The 22178-nt window shown below is 32.5% G+C and overlaps 1 protein-coding gene across 2 annotated transcripts; it reads left to right on the top strand.

Moving 5' to 3' along the window:
- Positions 1 to 8813: 8813 nt before the first annotated feature.
- LOC120130603 (PLAT domain-containing protein 3-like) lies at positions 8814 to 18485 on the top strand. Of its 2 annotated transcripts, XM_039147814.1 has the most exons (3): positions 8814 to 8909; positions 8992 to 9475; positions 18467 to 18485. In XM_039147814.1, exons 1-2 carry the CDS (start codon positions 8841 to 8843, stop codon positions 9445 to 9447), a joined length of 525 nt encoding a protein of 174 aa, XP_039003745.1. In that variant the 5' UTR covers positions 8814 to 8840; the 3' UTR covers positions 9448 to 9475; positions 18467 to 18485. The 2 variants fall into 2 exon arrangements, with proteins under 2 accessions (XP_039003745.1, XP_039003744.1); XM_039147813.1 differs by lacking the exon at positions 18467 to 18485 and having other exon boundaries at positions 8992 to 9535.
- The last annotated feature ends 3693 nt before the right edge of the window (positions 18486 to 22178 follow it).

Consider the following 22178-nt stretch of genomic DNA (forward strand, 5'->3'; position numbering starts at 1 on the left):
TGAAGCAAAGCTCAATGTACCACTCAAACCCCGTAAAATCCCGAATCACACACTAATACAAAACACATAGAGTACTCTTTCCTAGGCCGGCCTTTCATATCCAAAGATCCTATTAAGAACAATAGCCAATTAATCCAATTCCCCAAGAGCGGTTATCAATAATACATAGTTTTCACATATTGATTCAAATACATTTTGAAACACACTTACGAATGGTTGTCATGATCAACCCACATATTTGGACAATTAGAAAGTTCTCCTCATCCAATTCACATTTAGAATATATAAAAATTTTCACAAACCATTTCCAAAATCCTATGCATCATTTGCAACACATCATATTCATAATTCAAATTCTCATTTCTGACACAAGTGGCATCATATATAAATCAACATAATTCATATTCCATCATCATAATTAACCAAATAACATAATATATCGGAATTACAAATGCAACACTACATAAACCTCAACCTTCAATCATGTTCATTTCCTAAGAATGAGAGTCACTCACCTTACTGTCCGGAAACGAAAACACTTCCAAACACTACCTCAATGTTCATCAAACTCAAAGCACAAAGTTTTCTCAACTAACAACACAATAAGAACCTTGCAAAGCAAATTAATACATCAAAATCTAATCTAAAATAAAGTAGAATCCTTTGTTTCCAAAATAGAGCACAAATGTCCAAAATACTGAAAATCTTACCAATACGTCACTCTGAAAACTCCAAAACAAAACGCACAAAACTCTACACTAAAAGCTGATAAACAACAACTATAATAAGCATCTAACTCGGCTATAATCACACAAATTAACATCTACAAACCTAAATTCTAGGATTCCCAAAAATACCAAAAATTGACATTGTTTTCAAGAATTAAATATCCAAATCATTTGAAAATGAAAAACTGATTTAATATGATTATAATCACTCCAAAAACAACTCAATCAATTTCATTAAGAAAACCTCAAAACCAATTCAAGAAATTACCACATTAATTAGCTCCAAAAATTAATTGAAATCTTAGAAATCCTTTCAATTAAATCAATAATTCAATAGAATCATTAACACTTAATCACTTGCCCTCGAAGCTTGAAAGAAAACCAAGGAAAAGATCCTTACCTTGCTGAAAATAGATTGAAATTGAGATAATCAATGGAACTCCATTATGATCAAGCTTTAAAAACAAGAATAAAAGAGAAGAGAAACTTGAGAATTAAGATCAAGATTGAGATGAGTGAATTTAGAAATCAAGAAGAAAGAGAGAAAGAATTGATCAGCTTGTTTGGAAGAAAACGACAGAAAATGGAGGAAGTTAAGAGAAGTTACTAAAATGTAAAATAAGAATGAAATGAAAAGTATGTGAATGAAAACAAGCAAATGTAATTTAGATTAAAATAAATCTAGACGGGAAAATGGTAAAAAGGAAAAATTAAAAAAAAATTAATTTAGAAGGAAAAACTCTAAACATAAGCCTTGGTGTAATTGATTCATTGACTTTCGACATTGTAAAAATTTATAAAATGATTACCAAAATTATAATTTTCAATTCTTTTAATTCAGTCACCAAATCATTTAATTAAACTTCCATAATTAAAATTAATCATATAAAATCACTTAAAACCTTTCCAAAATATTTTTAAAACCAAAATATGAATTTTAGAAAAATTTTCATTTTTATCGAAAATCCGAAAATCGACCTGAAACCGACCCTAACTACTAGATCCGAATTTAGGATATTACAACTTAGGTCTCAAAACCAGATACAATATGCTCCATCTTTTCGAATGAGTATAGGCCATTGTACACCTCTTCAACAGTGAGTGTTTCTCAACTAAACAAGATTATGTCCCTGAAAGATTAGTAGGAAGAGACAGTGAACATAAGAGAATTATTCTTAAATCTTTTTTTATCATACTTTACTTCTAAAGTCTCTAGACCAGAAATAGTTTCTTTGAATGTGGTCAAGTGTTCTTTAAGAGATGAACCTTCCACCAACTTGAGTGAATAAAAACGTTTCTTTATGTGCAACTTGTTGGTCAACAATTTATGCATGCATAGTTGCTCTAACTTCAACCATAATGAAATAAATGTGTGCGCCTTTAACACATCTTGCAAAATTTGGGTTGATAAGTGTAAATGAATGTAAGAAAGAGCTTTACAATCCTTATGATTTTCCTCATTCTTCGATTGTGTTATCGATTTTTCATCAAACCCTTCTATTGCATCGTTTAGATCTAATTATGCAAGAATATGTTGAACCTATTTTGATATTACAAATTAAGGGGAAAATAGTTTTGGACTTGATTGAATTTATCCAAAGGTTTCAAAAATAATTCAAAAGTCCATTAAATAAGTATTTGAATGCAAAAACAGTTTTCTAGGTAAGAAGTATCGATATTGTTCTTACAGTATCGATATTGCATGAACAATATTGACATTTTTCTTGTAGTATCGTTACCCAAGGTAAGAGAGGTATTGATACTTATTTGGTAGTTCGGATACTACATGTTATCTTTCAAATGTGTTTAGATTTCAGTAGGCAAAATTAGTATCGATATTCTTAGAGGTATTGATACTCTTTCACTTCAGTATTGATACCATGAACCCTAGTATCGATACTACTGTAGCCCAATGGTCTTTAATGACTAGTTTTTAGATTTGGGCAAAAGTTATTTGGGCAATACTGATACTCCTAGCCCAAGTATTGATACACTATAGCAAAACAGATTTGTAGTAGCGGTTTTAGCGGTGTTTCTAAAGAAAATGCCATTAATATTTTTACATATAGCGTCTTTTTTAGACAAACACTGTGATATCCTAATATATAGTGGCGTTTTTGGGAAAACTCTGCCACAAACGCATATTTTAGTGGTGTTTATGTAAAAAATGTTACGATAGCCAGATATATATAGTGGCGTTTTTGTGAAAATGCCGCTAAAAACTTGTACTTTAGTGGTGTTTATGTAAAAACCGTTATAGCAAAATATATAGTGGTGTTTTAGTGCAAACTCGGCTACAACACATACTTTAGTGGCATTTATGTAAAAAAATGCTGTGATAGCCCCATATATAATGGTGTTTGTGTAGAAAAACTCACTATAAATGCATATTTTAGTGGTGTTTTAGAAAAATGTTGCTATAGAATGACAATAGGTGGTATTTTTAACGAAACGTCGTGATAGAATTGTATAATAGTGGCATTTTTCATATACACGCCACAATAGATACGTAAATAGTGGCATTTGTTATAAAAATGCCGCAAAAACTCATACATTAATGGTGTTTTTTCCAATGTTTTTAAAACCGGACCGGACATTGAACTGGTGAAGGTATTGGTTCACTGGTTCAACCGGGTTCAACCGCTGTTGAACCGGATTTTATATAAAATAATATTTTTTTAATTTTACATAATATTCAAAGCAATATTAATATATAAGTAACACTTTTTTTTAAGTTTACAATATTAAAAGGTATAAAAATATCACAAGTCATAACATATATAAAATTAAAAACCATAAAATCAAGTGAAACAAAATGATTCAAATCAACTACAACATAATATTTAAGGTAAAACATATTAAATAATAAATATAATTATATAACTATAATCAAAAAAATAAAATTGGGGCTTAAAAAAATCATAACAAATGATGTCATTTGGTTTAATTTTTTTTTAAAAAACAATCTCACATGGCTAAGAAACATAGAAGAGCATCCCAAAAGTTTAAAGAGTAAAAATATGAGAACAAAACAATCCCACATGGCTAAGAAACATAGAAGAGCATCCCAACTTACTTCTATAAATAATAGAGGTAATTTGACATTCAAAATCATGGAGACTTTTGGTGAGCACAGAGTGAACTATTCTTTCGCTTCAATTAAGCTCAAATTTTAGGCTTCAATCGAACTTCTAATTTTTTTTTGAGTTCGAGCCTTTTCGAGTTCAAGTTTTAATATTATATTTCGAGTTCGAGTTGAACTTAATAATTTTTAGCTTGTGAGTTTTTGAGTCGAGTCGAGCTCAGCAATACTCGAATTTGACTTGGCTCATTAAACAAACGACGTCGTTTGGTTTAATTTTTTTAAAAAAAGAAAAAAAAGTGAACCGGTGGTTCAAACCGATTTTGCTGGTTTTCAGCCTGTTTACCCTGGTTTTACCGGTTTTCAGCCGGTTCTATCGATTTTCAGCCGGTTCTACCGATTTTCAGCCGGTTCATTGCCAGACCGGTTTTGTTAGGTAACCGGATCGGACAGGCCACCGGTTCACAGTTCAACCGGTTGAACCGGCCGGTCCGGTCCGGTTTTGATAACCATGGTTTTTTCTCAAAACGCCACCAAATGATAAATATATCTCCACCCTTTCTTTTGCTCGATCCCTAAACTCTTTTGAACCTCTTCTTCCCTAAAAACATCTTCTCTGGTACAACATCTTCTCCGACTCAACGTGCCAATCACCATCATCGTGCCAAAAGCCTTATTTTCTCCGCCACAAGCCATTCTTCTTGCCATCATCTTACCCGTCATTTCTAATACCTTGTCATTTTCACTAGCGACGTCGTATTTTGTCTCTCCAGTGACTAGATTAGGCCTCTCACCAGTTAGAGATTGTTACTTTCTTTTCCTCTTCGGCACTATAACACAATTCCAAGGTTTGTTTCCTCCTCTCACTATTGAACATTTTGATTTTTCTAAATCTGGGTATTCTGAAAATGGAGAAAAACCAAGCCTACAAGGCTATGAAAATAGACAGGATTGGCTCTTCCTCAGCTGGCGTTGAAGAGCTCGAGGATGGCATGGTTTGTACCCTTCCATGTTCAGACAATTATATATATTTGATTTCATGCTTATGCTAGTGACATTGTATGTATATATTTAATAAGTGCTCGAGCGATTTTAGGTAAAATGGGACATATAGTCCTTTAGATCCTTGGAGTAAATTATGTTGTTCCTAGGAAGATTTTCAATTTTGTGATACTTGAGATTCAGTAGGATTAGTGGATATATGGTATCCAATTAGGTGATTTACTCATTTGCAACACTCGAAGTTGTGTCATAGATGAGAGATCCAAACAAGTTTTGTTCAAGAATCTAGATACACTGCCTTGATAATCTGTTGAGCTACACTGGTTTGATAGTATTCGAAAACCCATTTCACCAAAAACTTCAAAAGGTAACCTAAAACACGATTACTAATCATAAATTTGAGAACCCATTTCACCAAGTTTTGTTCTGAATTTCATTTCATTTATATATAAAATAAACTCTCAAGTGTTCTGAATTCCATTGCTCCGTAATACCCCCATTAAACCCAACATGACAACAAATAGTTCAAGTTTAGTTTAAATTTATGGGTTGTTTTTTTAACACTTTTTGGTCTTTATTTCTATTATTTGTAAGAGAAACTTGGATACTAAAGTTAAATCATGGTTTTTTTTATTTCTTTTTAGAGTATGAAATAATTAATGTTGTAAGCTAATGTTGTTAAGGGCTCTATAGTTAATGAAAATTTGAGAGAATCCGAGAATTTCTTCTGCTTTATCTTAATACCGTATTAAACATTAAACTAATAAAGAAAACATAAAAAAGATAAAATGTTTGAGAGGAATATGAAATGACAAAATGTCTGACGTATGATTCAGATTCCACTAAGGTAATGTTAGTGAATATGTTAAATGGCTTTCTCATGGTCCGAATAGAATTATTAAAAGATATAATGTCTTCCTCATTAATGGGTTCAGACTCCACACGAAATCTCGTGAGAGATTAAGGAGGACACAAAATTGTGGAGTAGTTGTTACTTCTTCGACTACAAGTTATGCTAGTGCTAGGGAATATCATCCTGTGGAGGGAGATGTAGAATATTATGGAATTCTTATTGAGTTGGATTATTACGGAAAACAAAAAGTTGTGTTATTTCGGTGTGACTGGGTTGATGTAAATACTACTCGAGCCATTAAAAGAGATAAATTTGGTTTTACAATGGTGAATTTCTCTCGATTAATTCACACTGGTCAACAATTGATGGATGAGCCATATGTATTTCCTTCTCAAGTCAAACAGGTTTTTTACTGTCACGATCTAATGGATGAGGGTTTGTATGTTGTGCTCTATAATACCCCCAGAGACTTGACAGACATCGGGGATGGAAGTAGAGATGACATTGAAACAAGATCAGAAGCTTTACCTCTTGTAGCACAAAACTTAGATGAAACTATCACTAATACTACATCACAATTTCAATGGGTTCGGGAGGACGTGGATAAAGAAATTTATGAAAATTGATATGACATAACAATGTAGTAAGATTTTATATTTTATTTGATTAATTTATAATATTATAACTTATAACATGTTGTCATTCATTAATAGTAATATCTTCACTAAAGTTGTTGTTTGTTTATTGTAGATATTATGCCCAGGAGAAAACTAAGTGATTTACGGATTGTTCGAGCTTCTCAAGATGACGAAGAAACAAATAATGAGGAATCAGATCTTCAGAAGTTCCTATTACTGTTGAAGAAGATGTACAAATTGAAGATAATGTTCGACATTTTATTCGATTGCTGGTTGATTTTCAAAAATTACATTGAATTATTTCTTATATAGTTGAAAATAGTCGAAGACGCAAGACTAGAGGACGTACAACATTGAAGAGATTATACCAACTTCAAGCTATTATGCATAATGGATGAAAATTTTGCTCAAATAAAAGCTGAAACTGAAGCGAGGGAGGCAAAGAGAGAAGCATCTTATCAGAAAAAAATGTGAAGACTTTCAAAATCAACTTCAAGCTATGATGCAGATGATACGACAAAATCAACCCTAGAGTCCACCATCTTAGGTGCTATTTTAGAGATATGATTTGTTTATTCTAGTTAACAATGTTGGACTACATTATATTTCACTTTAATGTAAACTTTGATTTATTGTTATGAATTTCAAGTTTATTGGATAATGTTACAGGTTAAAAATTTAAATTTGGGTAATAAAATAGTAAAAAATAGCATTTGAAAAATTAGTTTTAATTAGCGGCGTTTATATAATAAAATACCACTAAATACATGGTCAATATTGACGTTTGTAAAACAAAACGCCACTAAAGTTCAAGATTTTTTGCGACGCTTATACAGAAAACGTCATTATATACGTAGTCAATAGCGGTGTTTTACATTAACAAACGCCACTATATTTCAGAACATTAGAGGCATTTTTGGGAACAAACGCCACTAAAGAAAAGATAAATAGTTGCGTTTATTTTACAAACGCCACTAAAGGTTACGATCTTTAGTAAAATAAACACTGCAAAAAATGTTATCTTTAACGGCGTTTGTCGTTCACAAATGCCGCAAACTTTTGCGGCGTTTGTTTTAGCGGCGCTCTTTGTGGCTTTTTTTCTGTGCCAGTAGTGTTTTTTACGGGGCTTAAAAACGCTGCTAAAACGTATTTTGTTGTAGTGATACTCCCTATGTTAGGCAGTTTTATTTTGCAGCAATTAAGTCCCCAATACTAGAAACGGCTACAACTCATTCCAACATATAAAAATAAGTTGAGGACACTTGAAGAATGTTACAACATCTATCCAAGCAATCCACATAAAGAAAAAAAAAACTATTTCAATCTTATTTTTCTTTTTCTCTTGTACATAAAGTGTTTTTGTGAGCTAAATTGGTAAACACCTACCTTTTAGAGGTTTTATTGTTTAAACATTTTTATCCTTCGTAAAATGGGAGTGGTTCTATCTTAGCCATTGAAAAATATGAAATTTTGTAAAGGTTACTCTTAAGCCTAGAAAAAGAAAGAACAAATTAGTGAATTTGTTAGAAATCCTTAGTGTGGAGCTAAGGCAGTGGATGTAGACTTCATTAAGGAAGTTGAACTACTGTAAATCATTGTGCATAATTTACTTATTCTTTCTCCTCAATTTCCATTTTTTCAAAACGCCAATTCAACCCATCTTGACTATATTTTTAGTTGATCTATAGAGCATAAAATCCTAACAAAACATCCCAAATCTTCGCATGCTACAACAAGATCATGGTATTTTGATCCAATAACGGAATATCATACTTCAATGTTGTCATAATCTTCTTGAACCTGAAACTCTAATACCAATTTGTTATAATATCAAAACGATTCTTGGTAAACAAATAAACATGATTGGAAAAAAAACAAATAATATCAAGATTTACTTGAAAAACCCAAAAAGAAAAAATCACATGCAGAGGAAAAAATTCACTAATATGAAGGAAGAAAATACAAGATAATTTTTAGAAAAATAAAAACTTGATATCTAACATTACAATTAGTATCTATTTATAAAGATAAATATTTAATTACAAAGGAAAACTAAATAAAGTAGAAATTTACTTTAATAAAGTTATATATTTTTAATCAAACTAAGTTTCTTTCTTTTCCAAATTTATATATTAATTAATTTGTATCACTTTAAATTCGAGTCAAACTCTAATATTTACCCTTTTTTAAATAATATATAACTAATTATAATTATATTTTAATAAAAAAATTAAATTTACAAGTTAATAGTAAAAATCAAAGCAAAATTTGTATAATCTTTCTTAAATTTATAGAAATGTATAATTAAAATTATTTAAACGATGATGGAATAAAAAATAAACTATAATGTTATAATCTAAAAGGTAATATTATAATTTCAAAAAGAAACAATATTAAATTTATTATTAATATTTATATATAATTTATAAATGAATTTTTTTCCAAAATAATTTAGTGTGTCAGTTCATGCATGTGGCTCTGCCCATGTATTTATATAGGACAACCCTTATGTCAATTTTTGTAGTGAAAGCTTCTCAATGGCGACCCTAACTCAGCTAGTACTCTCATTCTTCTTCCTTCTCTCCTTTTTGTCCGTCGTTATTTCCGTAAGTGACCCTCAATAACACCCATAATATCCTCCAGACCCTCATCTCTAACCTCTAGATCTCTCTTTTTTCTTACTTGCAGGACGATGACGATTGCGTTTACTCGATCTACACAAGGACCGGATCCATCTGGAAAGCCGGAACCGACTCCATCATCGGCCTACGGCTCTACGACGCCTACGGCGACTGGGTGGAGATCCGCAACCTGGAAGCATGGGGCGGGTTAATGGGGCCAGATTACAACTATTTCGAGAGGGGTAATTTGGACATTTTCTCTGGTAGGGGACGGTGCTTGGATGGCCCTGTTTGTGGCATGAACTTGACCTCCGACGGTTCGGGTCCACACCACGGATGGTACTGTAACTACGTGGAAGTCACCATGACCGGCGTCCATACACCGTGTAGCCAGGTGCAGTTCACCGTGGAGCAGTGGTTAGCGCTCGATGCCCCGCCTTACGACCTCACCGCTGTCAGGAACAACTGTCCCTCGGAATATCCCGATGGTCGCCGTCTTCGGAAGTCTATCTCTAGCGTGTGATGAGCTTTTGTATTTAATTACCATAATAATGATGTTGATTATGATTATGATATTAATGGTGGTTATTATTTGCTAGTGGAGGGTTGGTGCGTGACCATGTTTTCCTATAGATCCGCTGCCGTTTTATCATGTAATGTGAAATTTTGAATTAAATAATAATTATGGTAATTTGAGGATCTAAAGTTCGGAAAATAATATTATTCCAGTTAATCGTTAGATAGAAGTTTGATAAAATAATGTTCGGACTCAATGGTATCATAAATAAATATAAATTGAATTTATATGTAAGTTTATATTATCTATAAATCAAATAAAATAAATTTGTTTGTGAAATTAGTTTTGTATTGTCATTATCATTGTCCGTCTTAAAAAAAAATTAAAAAAATAGAGTGATTTGTTTTTAATAATTTAAAATGATTATATGAAAATAAATTTGTATGGTTCTTTTAATTATTAAAAATATATAAAAAAAATTATAAATATTATTATTTAAAATCAAAAGAGATGACTATCCAGTTCAATTGGTAAAGCACAAGGTTCTTAACTTTGAGGTCGTGGGATCGAGTCCCACGGAGCGTATTTCATAATTCGGAGGTCTTCTACGGAAGCTGCCCTCAACCTGGTGTTGGGGGCAGCCTATTATCTTACATCCCCCTTACCCCATTACATATGGAAACAAGGGACCGCCATTATTTAAAATCAAAATTTAAATGAGAATAGTACTCACTTCAATCATGAATCCATTTCAACGTTGTATTACTTGAGAAATTTAAAATTAATCGGTGTTAGAAAAAATATAATAGTGTTGAATATGTATTACGTTACTGTTAAATATAAATTTGTATTGAATTACTAAAAGATTACGGATCGTTTCATATCGGTGGAGCACATGGCCTGCCACTTGCCATACATTGTCATAGCCTCGTGGCAGTAGTTATTTAATCTTAAATGAAGAGCCGTAATTATAAGGTCCAAAATTTGTAGTGTCAAAAGTGATTCTTTTTATGAGATACATTTATTTATACAGGGAATAATTAGTTAAATAGATGATGAAAATAAGGGACTCAAATTAATTTTTAATAATTCGAGTTATGTGAAAAGAAAGATAAAAATAAGAGTGAGGAAAAAATCCAACATGATCTAAAGACTTAGTCAGATATCGTACACATAATACACAATTAGGTCAACAAACTAAAATATTTAGATTATTAAGATGCACTATGCCAGGATTAGTAAGGTCTATCTATCTAAAACATCATCAATCAAAAAAACCGACGAAGTCCACGAAGTCCACTAGAAGGCAATTTTATTAAGCAAAACCCTAAAATCCATTTATTAGAAAAATAATCTCATTAATAATTATTTGAAAAAATATCATCAAACTGTCCACGTAGGACAACCTCGTGTTCTGCAAAACATATATAAAGACCTCATGTTTTATAGGACTCGAGACCCGTCTGACGTGTAAGCACTTTTCAGATAACCAAATTTGATATTAGGATAAAGAACATCACGGTATGCAAAGTGTGAGGTCCACGAGAAATTGAATTTATTACGAGGTATATGCATTTTCAGTCCACATTTATAGGCATTTTTGAAAATTTTCTTAATTTATAATATTACAATCGTAGAATTGGAACTAATCTTTCAGTTAAAGTCAATATCGACACATACGAGAATTGTAAGCGCAGTAAAAATCACATTGAAAATGGTTCTAAAGCTTGGTTTTGTGCATAAAGAAAAAGGTAAAATGATTTGTTAGGCATATTCTAAGGGCATTTTTGGGTTGTTAATATGATTTTTTTTTTGTAATTTATAAGATTAAAGGCGTAGAATTGGTTTCTATTGAGGCTAGTATCACCACATACGAGACATTGTAAGCAGTGTAAAAATCGCTTTGAAAATGGTTTAAAACCAAAAGAAAATGAAAACTAACGAATATATTTTGTTAATTACAAAAATAATACAATAAAAAAGCCCAATTAATTGATACGAGGGCGTGATCAATTAGGACATTTATTCTTCATGTGTCTAAGATTCCTACAAATAGTGCATAGTTTCAAGTGTACGATTCTTTCTTGATGTGCGACCAAATCCTTGTCACATTAAATCCGCATGGATCGTAGATGACCCATTTTTACGCGTCGTAGTGCAAAATCTAGTCGTATTATAGGTTCATCGTCAACTTCATTCAGTTCTCATTCATTTCCAATAGGAGGAAACTCGTATTGATAAATCTTGAATATAATTTCAAGTATATCGGATTAACGAATTGCATGTAGTGAATCCGTACATAAGAACAAGTAGCAACGTGCGCATACGAGTATTAGAATGTTTGGAATACTCCGGAGTCGCATGTTCTTTCTCGTAGATTAACCACATATGCGTTGTGTTGTATGCCTTCCAATGGCCTCAAATATTCTGAAACACGTAATTTATTTTGTTCGTGAGAGACGCATGTAGCATTCATCACCTTTGAATGATGCATAAATGTTTGGAATTTTGTGAGGAGATTTTGATGGACCATGTAGCCATTTGCCATTTAGTCAACTACTTGTTTTCCCAATGTTGCAAACATGGTTGCCAACCGGTAATATGTCACTTTAAAAATGGAAGTGATAGGAAAATGTCACACTCCCTTCAACGATGAATTGATCGCCTTGGCCAAGTTCGTTGTCATGTGACCATATTGTCTACCCCTATCAAATGATCGAATCCATTTCACCATCGGGATTTTAACAAGGTAATTATAGCCTTGTTGATTTTTGTCTCTTAATTCTTTAAACAACTCCTTAACCTCACGTATGGAATGTGTGTGACCTGTCCATTAAAAATGCAACAGTTAATTAGAAATAATAAATAAAAATATATCTTAAACTCAAAATAGTTAAAGACGTACTCATTCGAAGCACCATGACGAGTTCATCTTTAGTCTTGAACTTTTGCAAATAATTCACAACAATGTGGCATAAATAGTATTGGTTATAAATATAGAGGTTGCCAAGACTGACAAACGTTAGATTGTGTATTTGATCTTTGTGCCTCTGTCAGAAATAAGGCATATCTCATCATTTTTATCATGCAAAACATGTGATAGAACATGTCTTCGTAAGTTCTTAAGGAAGAATTTTCAAGAGTCTATACCCTCATTTTCGACGATTACAAAGGAGATGGGAATAGTTTTCCTATTATTGTCTTGTGCAACCATCAATAATAGTATTTGTGTGTATTTGTCATACAATCAAGTGTCGTCGATCTGAACCATTAGCTTATAGTGGCGAAATGCATTAATGCACTACGGAAATGTCTAAAATATCCATTAAAATTGGCATACCTTATACGACACGGTTATTTTCATACGTCGATACAGTTTCCAATTTCACAATTGTCCTTTTTATGTGTTTTTGCATCAATTTTAACCATGAACGTAACTCTTTGAACGATTCATCTAATTGGTTATACAACTTTTGTTGAGTTTTATACCTTGTATACCATGCTTTATAGTAGTCAACTATGTAATCGTATTGGGATGTAATTACAGCAATACAAGTATCAACTGATAAATGTGGATTTGCTTTGACCAGTAGAATGAAGGCATCATAAAGCACGTGCACATCCAAGTTACGATGATCCTGACTTAGGCCGCTAATGGTGCACGTATGAGGTTGGACGTATTTTGTCAGCTCTATAGGTTCTTCATCATCTTCAAGCATGACACAGGAACCCTCCAATTACATCCTTGATTCTTATGGACACATTCAACAATGTACTTATCTATGTCTATTTTTTTCATAGTCGACATAATTATGTGGTGTATATTATAATTGTTAATGATAGCCACAATGAGTTCTTTTGTCTTAAACGTCATTCAAATATAGAACTCAACATCACCACGTTGATTGAATTGCTCAATCTATGGGAATTATCAAAATTTTGAAGCATTAAAAGCTTCCATATCAACCATTGTGAAATGGATAGTGGCTGGTAATAAGAAATAGGAGTGGCAGCATGGAATTTCATCATCATCTACTCCTACTAGCATATCAAGATCTTTTTGTTCTTCATTGAAGGGGCCAACCTTGTCACCATCGGGGTCAATCTCTCTTATAGTTCTTCGTCAAAATTATCCCCCTCAAATCGAAGTAGTTATGGATCGTCGAATGTGGGATAACAAATTTAGTAGTTGTGTGTCAATCACAAGACCGCTCACGAAATGTATTACCAAGATCAAAGTTAACAATACCAACACAAGAATGTCTCCTCATAGATGTTGACACATAATCCACACTATGGATATACGTTGAATATCATCAAGATGAGAAATCATCGAATGGGTTAAAACACTTAAGGATCTTGGGACCTCATGTCGTGTTGAGAAGATTACACTACGACACAAATATTGTATGGATGGTACGTTGAATGTTACATTGGTGGAAGATTCAATTTAAAGTCAAAGCTAGCTACGTAAGAATGCTTGGGCATCGAAGACGATGATGCACCTAATTCATTATGTTTACTGTGTGTACTTAATATGTTGAAGTCGTTACGTAAATTGGAAGTCAGACTCTGAACATTAGGATCAAAGTCAAAATTTGTCAATCTCCAATTTGGGACACTGGTAGGATCAATATCATAAAAAATTGTATATAGCTAAAGGGGTCCTTATAATGAATATTGCAAGTGGGAATTGAGCATCATGTCCACATCACCATTATCCTCAACGATGTATATTGAGTAGGTTAATGGTTCCAATGATATCGGTAGTCGATACTTCAATGGTTTGAGTTCTTTCAGCGAGCATGTGGAACATTGTTCTTGGTTTCCTTTATCAACTTCTTATACGTTAAATTCCTCGGGAGTGTTATCGTAATAGTGTTTGAGGACTAAAAGATGTCACAGAAATATGCATCACCGATCATCTGGCCATTATAGTATACTAAAGCAATAATAGATCCTCTTATCGACATATTTTTTAGAGTAGTTATGATCATCCAAAGAGAAAAATAAACATAAAATATATATAAAGGTTTAATTATGTTCACTTATGTGTGTTATGTTTGCCTTCACTTCTTTTGATATATAAAGGTATGGAATGAACTCGCGTTCTATAGAGATTCTTTAAGTGACGTGTCTAGGACCTCGCGTATACAGGACGTGAAGTCCCTGTCATGTCAAATCAATAGTGTAAGTTGGTGTTACCATGTCAAGAATCTTTGTGGAACTCGCTTTCTACAAGACGCGAGGTCCTTGCCTATTTAAAATCCTTCGAGGGAAACTTGTTGTTCCATCAAACCTAGCATTCTCCAAAATCTTCTTCTTCTTTCAAACCTAGCCTTTTGGGAAACTTCTCGTTTATAAAAGACATCCTCTTCTGGTGGCATCCTCTTCTTTTCTTGGGCTTTTCTAGAAACTTCTTGTTCCATAAATTAGGATCAAGCGAACACCCTATGAGTTTCTCTAGCATGTTGTTATCTGTCTGTTGAGTTTTTTTTTTGCATTTTGTACCGACGATACCAAGAAAAAAATTCGAATACGAAGTTTTCTTACTTGTGACGTTGATTTGACAAATAACACAACTCCACTCGTCAATTTTAACGAAGGCCCCTGGGTTTCTCTAGCGCGATGGTATCTATTTATAAAAGGCATAATCTTCTGGTGATATCATTGTCTTCTTCTCCTCAATAGTAATATCGTGCTAAGATATGCACCAATAAGTGCATCAACAGCTCCTACCTTTGCTTCTTCAAAAATAAAATATTATATTTACTATTTTCGAGTCTCATCTTATATACATTTATAGATATTAGACTATATTCACATAATCAATTAGAAATTAAATAATTGTCAATTTATAGACCATGATTATTTAATTTTATTTTATGATATTAAAATTTATGTTATTTTAATTTATGGTACAATTTACACCACATTACTGTAAATTATTTACAAAATATGTTTGTTAGTTTTCAATTTTTTTGGTTTGCAACCATTTTGAATGTGATTTTTAACCCGTTTACAATGTCTCGTATGTATTGATATCAATTTCAATTGAAAGATAAGTTGCAATATTATGCCTCTAAGCTCCACCAACATGTTTCAGTTAACTTCTTGGAAATACTCCACCAACATGCCTATCAAGCCAATTTAGCTTGTTCTTCATGCACAAACCAAACTTTAGAACCATTTTGAACGTGATTTTTACCTCTTTTATAATGTATCATATGTGCCAATATTAGACTCAACCGAAAGATAAGTTCAAATACTACGCCATTAATCTTATAAGTTACAAAAATTTCTAATTTACATCCTGAAAAAATTGCCTCAAACATTTATATAAACAAGTGAATCGTGACCTAGAAATACATAGACCTCACATGTTGAAGACTGCGAGGTCAATCTTGACACGTTGGATTTTATTCGAATTAAAAGTAACGTCTTTTCAACGGGTGTTGAATTATGTTTCGATATAACAAATTTAAGGCAAAATGTTTTTGGACTTGAATTGAATTTATTCAAAGTTTTTAAAAGGTTTCAAAAATAATTCAAAGTCCATTAAATTCGGATTTGAGAAAAAATGCTAAAGGGTGTCAAAGTGCATCCATGCACCCCTGCAGTACATCCATGCACCCCTGCAGTGCATCCATGCACCTGCACTAGTGCATCGATGTACCATGCAGTGTATCCATGCACTCCATTTTGAATGCACTTAATGCATCGATGCATCCTTATGTGCATCGATGCATCCTTATGTGCATCGATGCATCCTTCTGTGCATCGATGCATCTTGTTGTGCATCCATGCACGAAGGCTACAATGGCTAGTAACGGCTAGTTTATTTGAATTTAATAAAGGGGTATCGATGCACCATCATAGTGCACTAATGCACCATGTTATGGGAAGCCTTTTTTGAGTAGAAAAATCATCCCCAAACGGCTCCAAAACATCCCCAACGGCTATATACAACATCAAACACATTCCAACCTATAAATACAAGCTAAGGACACTTGAAGAATAGAGAGAACAACTATCCAAGCAATCAAACACAAGAGAAGAGTTTTTTATTCTTATTTTCATCTTTCTCTTGTAAATATTTTGTTCTTGTGAGCTCAATCTTGTAAACACCTACCTTAAAGAGGTTTTCTTGTTTACGTTTATTATCCTTTTGTAAAGGGGAAATGTTCTAGCTTATCCCGTGTAAAAGCTAGGGAAAGGTTCTAGTTTAGCCCAGAAAAACTAGGGAGTTGTAAGGTTATCTCTTTGTCCTCAAAAGAAAGAACAAATTAGTGAATTTGTTGGAAAATCCTTGGTGAGTATCTAAGGTAGTGGATGTAGACTTTGGTTTAGAAAGTCGAACCATTCTAAATCGCTGTGCAATTTTCTATCTTTCAATCTCCTTACTCTCTAAACTCAAAAACCGTTCCGACCCCTCTTTGCAAACCATTTCGGTTGTCAAATCAAGCTTCCGAAAATCCTAACAACGGGCATTGGTCCTATACAACACGAGGTCATTGGATTCTTCGCTTCAGGAAGAGTTCGAGGACTGTTATAAATAAGGGCCCATGTGTTGTAATTTCTCAACATATTTCAAAATCATGACTAAAAAATGTGGAGTTATTCCCAAAAGAATTGTTATCGAAAATCCTTATGCATATGGCATCTAATTCTATCATCGATTTTGTTAATACACAATTGAGTTACAAGTCTTTTCATTAAGTTTCAAAGCACAATTATATCTATCAAAATGTTTCAATGAAGAAAATCAACGTCATTTTGTGGACTCAAAACGAGATAAGTTTTCAAGAAAGATGCAAAGCTACTAATAATTACAGAGTGTTAAATAGAGAATTCATGTATGATTATTTTAGTGGAACAAAATTTGAGTCTGGTTTATATTGCTTGAATAAAGCAACTGATAAAGGTAATATCAAGGACATATATGTATATGACATTATTCTAATTTGTTCTGTGAGTGAATTAAAAGATGAAGGTTTTCGAATCGTAAAAGCTCTCGATCTCACCAATTCTAAGAAAATAAATTTAGGAGTTATTCATTTAAAGACTAATGAGTTATGATTCTTGTTTTTGGAACCATAAAGCAACTTTGATTCGTAAGATGTTATAATAAAATAAAAAATATAATGATTAATTTTACTTAATTCTTAAAATAATTTTATATTTTCATTATTATAGAAGGGATCTCGTGTTATGGATATCACGAGGTCTATTCAAAGCACGCGATAATTAAATATGATGCTTTAAATTCTCAGGGACGCTTCAAATTCTAATAAACCTCGCATTACGCAGAATGCGAGGTCATTTATAAAAATATTAAATTAGGTGATTTGAAAAGTTTTTCCACGTAGGACATATCTCACGGATTGTGTAACACGAGTTCGTTATACGCGTTTTATAGAACACGAGGTAGTCACATTTTTTAAAAAAGAAAATGAGAATCATTAAAAACTCTTTCTACCAACACAAGGTTGGGTACTTATAAGGAGAAATAGTGCCCAAAGATCCATTAATCAACTGGGTCACAAATCATGTTTTACATCTTGAGTAATAAACTGCGGAACAACTGACTCAAATAAATAGGGAGCATGACAATCAAGAGCTCTTTAAGCTAATTTATAAGCAACCTTGTTTGCTTCTCTACGAACATATGTCACAATACAACTATTAAAAGCAGTACACTTCTCACGTATAACTTGCATATGGGCACCGATTGTGGAATTATCACCATCTGCATCATTGTAAAGGTTGACAATAGTAATGGAGTCCAACTCATTAATAATGTCCTTCCAGTCTTCCTCTGTTGCAAGGTTAACCGTCGCAACAAGACTATGCAATTCGGCTAATCCCGATTCATAAATACCCCCGACGTGGTAGCTAAACCACCTAGGACATATCCAGATTCATCTCGAGCAACAACACCTGAAAATACTAATTTTTTTTTCATTTCATTTGAATATTATTTATATTTTATTAATATTATTGTTATTATTATTATTATCATTATTATTATAATTATTATAATAATAATTATTATTATATTTTTTATTATTAAATAATTATTACATTTTAGAGGCCCAAAATCGGATCGGCCCAATGATAAGAAACCAACCTAGAGGGTTTGTATCTAATGCCCCAGTCGCCTCTCTTTGTCCACCGTTGGATCTGGCTTAGATCCAACGATCCCAGATGCACCAGAAATAACCCTAAGGACACGCGGCCGCCGCTTCTGTTGCCCCCGATCTACGCCGCTCCACGTCGTTTCACACGCTGCCACGACGCCAAGCGAAGGCTCTAGAAGGCCCAGCCATAGTCGCACACGTCGCCCCCAACGGTGAGTCACCACTGGAAGTTCGGTGACTCACCAAACTTTACCCTTGTGACCGATCCGAGGCAAGACTCGGTGGTGGCCATAAAACCACATAACCTACAAAATAAAAAAGCAAAGAGCAAGAACAGAGAACACAGACAAGATACAAAGCAACCCAGCAACCACGAAACACCAAAATAACTAGGAAAAGACAGAGAGATACTTACCGAGGAAGCCACGCCATCATCGGAGTTCATACGAGCCTCCACGCGTCACCAAAAACCTTCGAAAACCGAAGGTATTTTCCTAGATTTGCTCCGATCAGGAGCTATTTAAGGGAAAGGGACACCGGATTCGTCATCAAGACGGTCTGGTCTTCATTTTAGTGTAAGGTAGTGTTTTCCGGCCACCGGTGGTGGTGGCCGACGGCGGAGTTGGCGGCGGCGTATGGCCACCGACCGGCGACTGGATTCCCTCCGGTGAGGAAATCCTAAAGAGAGGCGAGAGAGTTTTTCTTCTCTCTCAGTTAGAGAGTGAAGAGAAAAGAGAGAAATGAGGAGTTGGCCCGAAGGGCCGGGTATAAATACCCTCATCAAAACGATGCCGTTTTGGTGAGGGTATCTGTGTAATTTCATACGTGGGTAAACCCTATCCGTAGTCCATTAGTTTTATAACTTTATATTTTAGTCACTAAATCAAACTTTAGATTCTTTTAATTCGGTGCTCGAATTTTACATATATTTATTTTAGTCCTTTACATAAAATAATATATATTTTAGTTAAATAACAGATTTAGTCCTCTAATTTTAGAAATTAATATTGTAACCCTGAATATCATATTTTAATTTAATATTTGAATTTGATATAATTTTATTTTAGTCCCTAAATTAAATAAATGAAAAATAGCATGTTTAATCCCTTTAATTTTAAATAATTAATTATGAATTAGGTATTTAATTTTAGTATGTTATAATTTGGTCATTATTTTTATTTTCATTTATTTTTTATTACAAGTTTTATTGCTTTTATATTTTAAATATATAGTTTTAAATTTCTTTATTTTAGTCACTGTTTAGTTATAATTTTATATGTTTATTTTCAATATATTTAATTCTTATTATCATTATTATTATTATTATTATTATATTATTATTATTATTATTATTATTATTATTATTATAAATATATATATACTAAATAATATTTTTTATGTTTTCTATTAAAATCCTATCTATAAATTTATAAATGACTTTTAAGAAAAATAATTATATTTTTAAATATATATTTATTTTTCAATATTAAGAAAGGGCAGTCTTAAAGCAACTGGATGTCCATTTTTTGATATTTTTAAAAAAATAAATATATTACTTTTATAAATTATATCTATTCTTATTTTTAGATAAATGTTTTAATATTTATTAATATTAAGAAATGAGCTGTCTTAAAGCACCTAGAAGCCATTTTCTGATATTTCTAAATAAATAAATATCTTATTTATATTTAAATTAATATATTTTCATAAAATTATAAATTTGAAATAACAATATTATAAATTAAATATATCTTTGAATTTTTAAATTTCTGATAATAGAGACAATTTATAATTAATAAAGTACCAATTTTGGGCGTTTTAGGGGTGCTAATCCTTCCCTAAACGTAATCGACCACGAATCCTTTTTACTAAAATTTTTTGTTATAAGCAGATCAGTTTTATCTTTTAAATTATGTTTTATTCAAAACTATTTTAAAAGATTATTTTTAGGTATTTGACCTACCTAATCCAAAAAGGTCAATGGCGACTCCCAAAATATTATTTTATAAAAATCATTTATTTATTCATTTTAAATTTTCCCCGCCAAGTAAAAGTAAAAATTTCCGTACCCAGAAAAAACCGGTTACGACAGCTTGGCGACTCTGCTTGGGACCAGTCAAGCTTTTAAAATCAATTATAAATTGTATCTATTAATAAGAAATTAAAAATCTATATATAATTCTTTCTTTTCAAAATTTTTGTATATACTTATTATTTTCATAATATTATATATATATATATATATATATATATTATTGTTATTTTTATTTTTATTTTATTTTCAAGTATTAAATTTCATTATTTATTTGTTTGTCAAAGGTTTGAACATTTCTCCTCACACACATCACTTGCATTACATAACATAAGCTTTATAATCAAGCTTGTCCCTCTTAAGAGGGAGTGAAAGCGACGTCTTCGTGAGAATTTATTTTCCGTGTCAGACCTAGCAAGTAGCTTTCAGGGTTCATATGCTCTATATCTTTGTGAGAATTTATTCTCCATGTCAGGCATAGAGAAGTGTATCCCCTCGAATTGAACTCGATCCACTCTAGTCTATGATGGACTAGGATTGAGGGTTAGCAGCCTAAGGGGGCACTAACAAGGACAATTCGGGTACCTTTATTCTTAGATCTGAAACTCTACATATAATAAACTCTAGAAACTCTTCCGATCTGAAGCCATGCCGAAATTTTGTCAAAAATAGGTGTATACACAGGAGAAATGAATTCTAACTTTTTCCTTTTAATTAATTTATTTATTTTCTTGCTGAATAAATTGCATGTGAATTTAAATTATTTAAAGTATGTAAAAAACATGTTTAAATAGAGATATTTAGGTAGACATTATTATTAAAAAAAATTGTTTCTTTTATTATGTGAACTAATTCATTTTTTGTGTTCTTTTATTTTTGCTGTTTTCATAACATCATACAGGATAAAAGGTATTGATCTTCAAGTTAATCGTCTCATTGTAAAACCTTCATCTATGGATAAAAAGTGTTCAAATCAAATAGTTCCAAAGTCAGAAGTAAGACAGTGGGCTGAAGACTTACAGAGACAAGGGGGAGACAGTCTGCAGGATGATTATATACCTGAGTTGGCAAGTTATGCTTCGGTTTCGCTAAAAAGAAATGATATGCAAGATTTTCTAGGCATTTGGGAGAGTTAGGATTCAAATAGAAAGTTACAATTCTACCAGTCTTACGGGGACATCCCATATTTGCTCTATGTCAAAGTTGATGATGACTTACTTCGAGTCCTAATTCAATTCTGGAATCCAGGGTATAATTGCTTCACTTTCAATAAAGAGGACTTGGTTCCTACTATTGAAGAGTACACAACTTTGCTACATATAAAAGGGGCTTTGGAGAATCGAATTTATTCAAGGTCAATTAAAAATCAACCTTTCCGAGTTAAATTATCAAAGATTGCAGGAGTACGAGAGGAATGAGTGATATCCCGCATGAAACAAATGCAATACCAACATAGATTTTCGAGTTCCAAAAAAGATCAATCGGTGCTTCCCGCAATTCTAGTAGAGACTTTTCGATCATTAAGCGCTTGCAGAAGGCTAAGAGGTGGACGATTTTTAGGATGT

The sequence above is a fragment of the Hibiscus syriacus genome, unplaced genomic scaffold (assembly GCF_006381635.1).
Source record: "Hibiscus syriacus cultivar Baekdansim isolate YM2019G1 unplaced genomic scaffold, ASM638163v2 tig00110548_pilon, whole genome shotgun sequence".
NCBI lineage: Eukaryota > Viridiplantae > Streptophyta > Magnoliopsida > Malvales > Malvaceae > Hibiscus > Hibiscus syriacus.

Bases quoted from the DNA above. Each gene is read 5' to 3' on its own strand.
- LOC120130603 (XM_039147814.1), top strand. From the start codon at position 8,841: ATGGCGACCCTAACTCAGCTAGTACTCTCATTCTTCTTCCTTCTCTCC. The intron at 8,910-8,991 runs GTAAGTGACCCT...TCTTACTTGCAG, and splicing joins TTTTGTCCGTCGTTATTTCC to GACGATGACGATTGCGTTTA.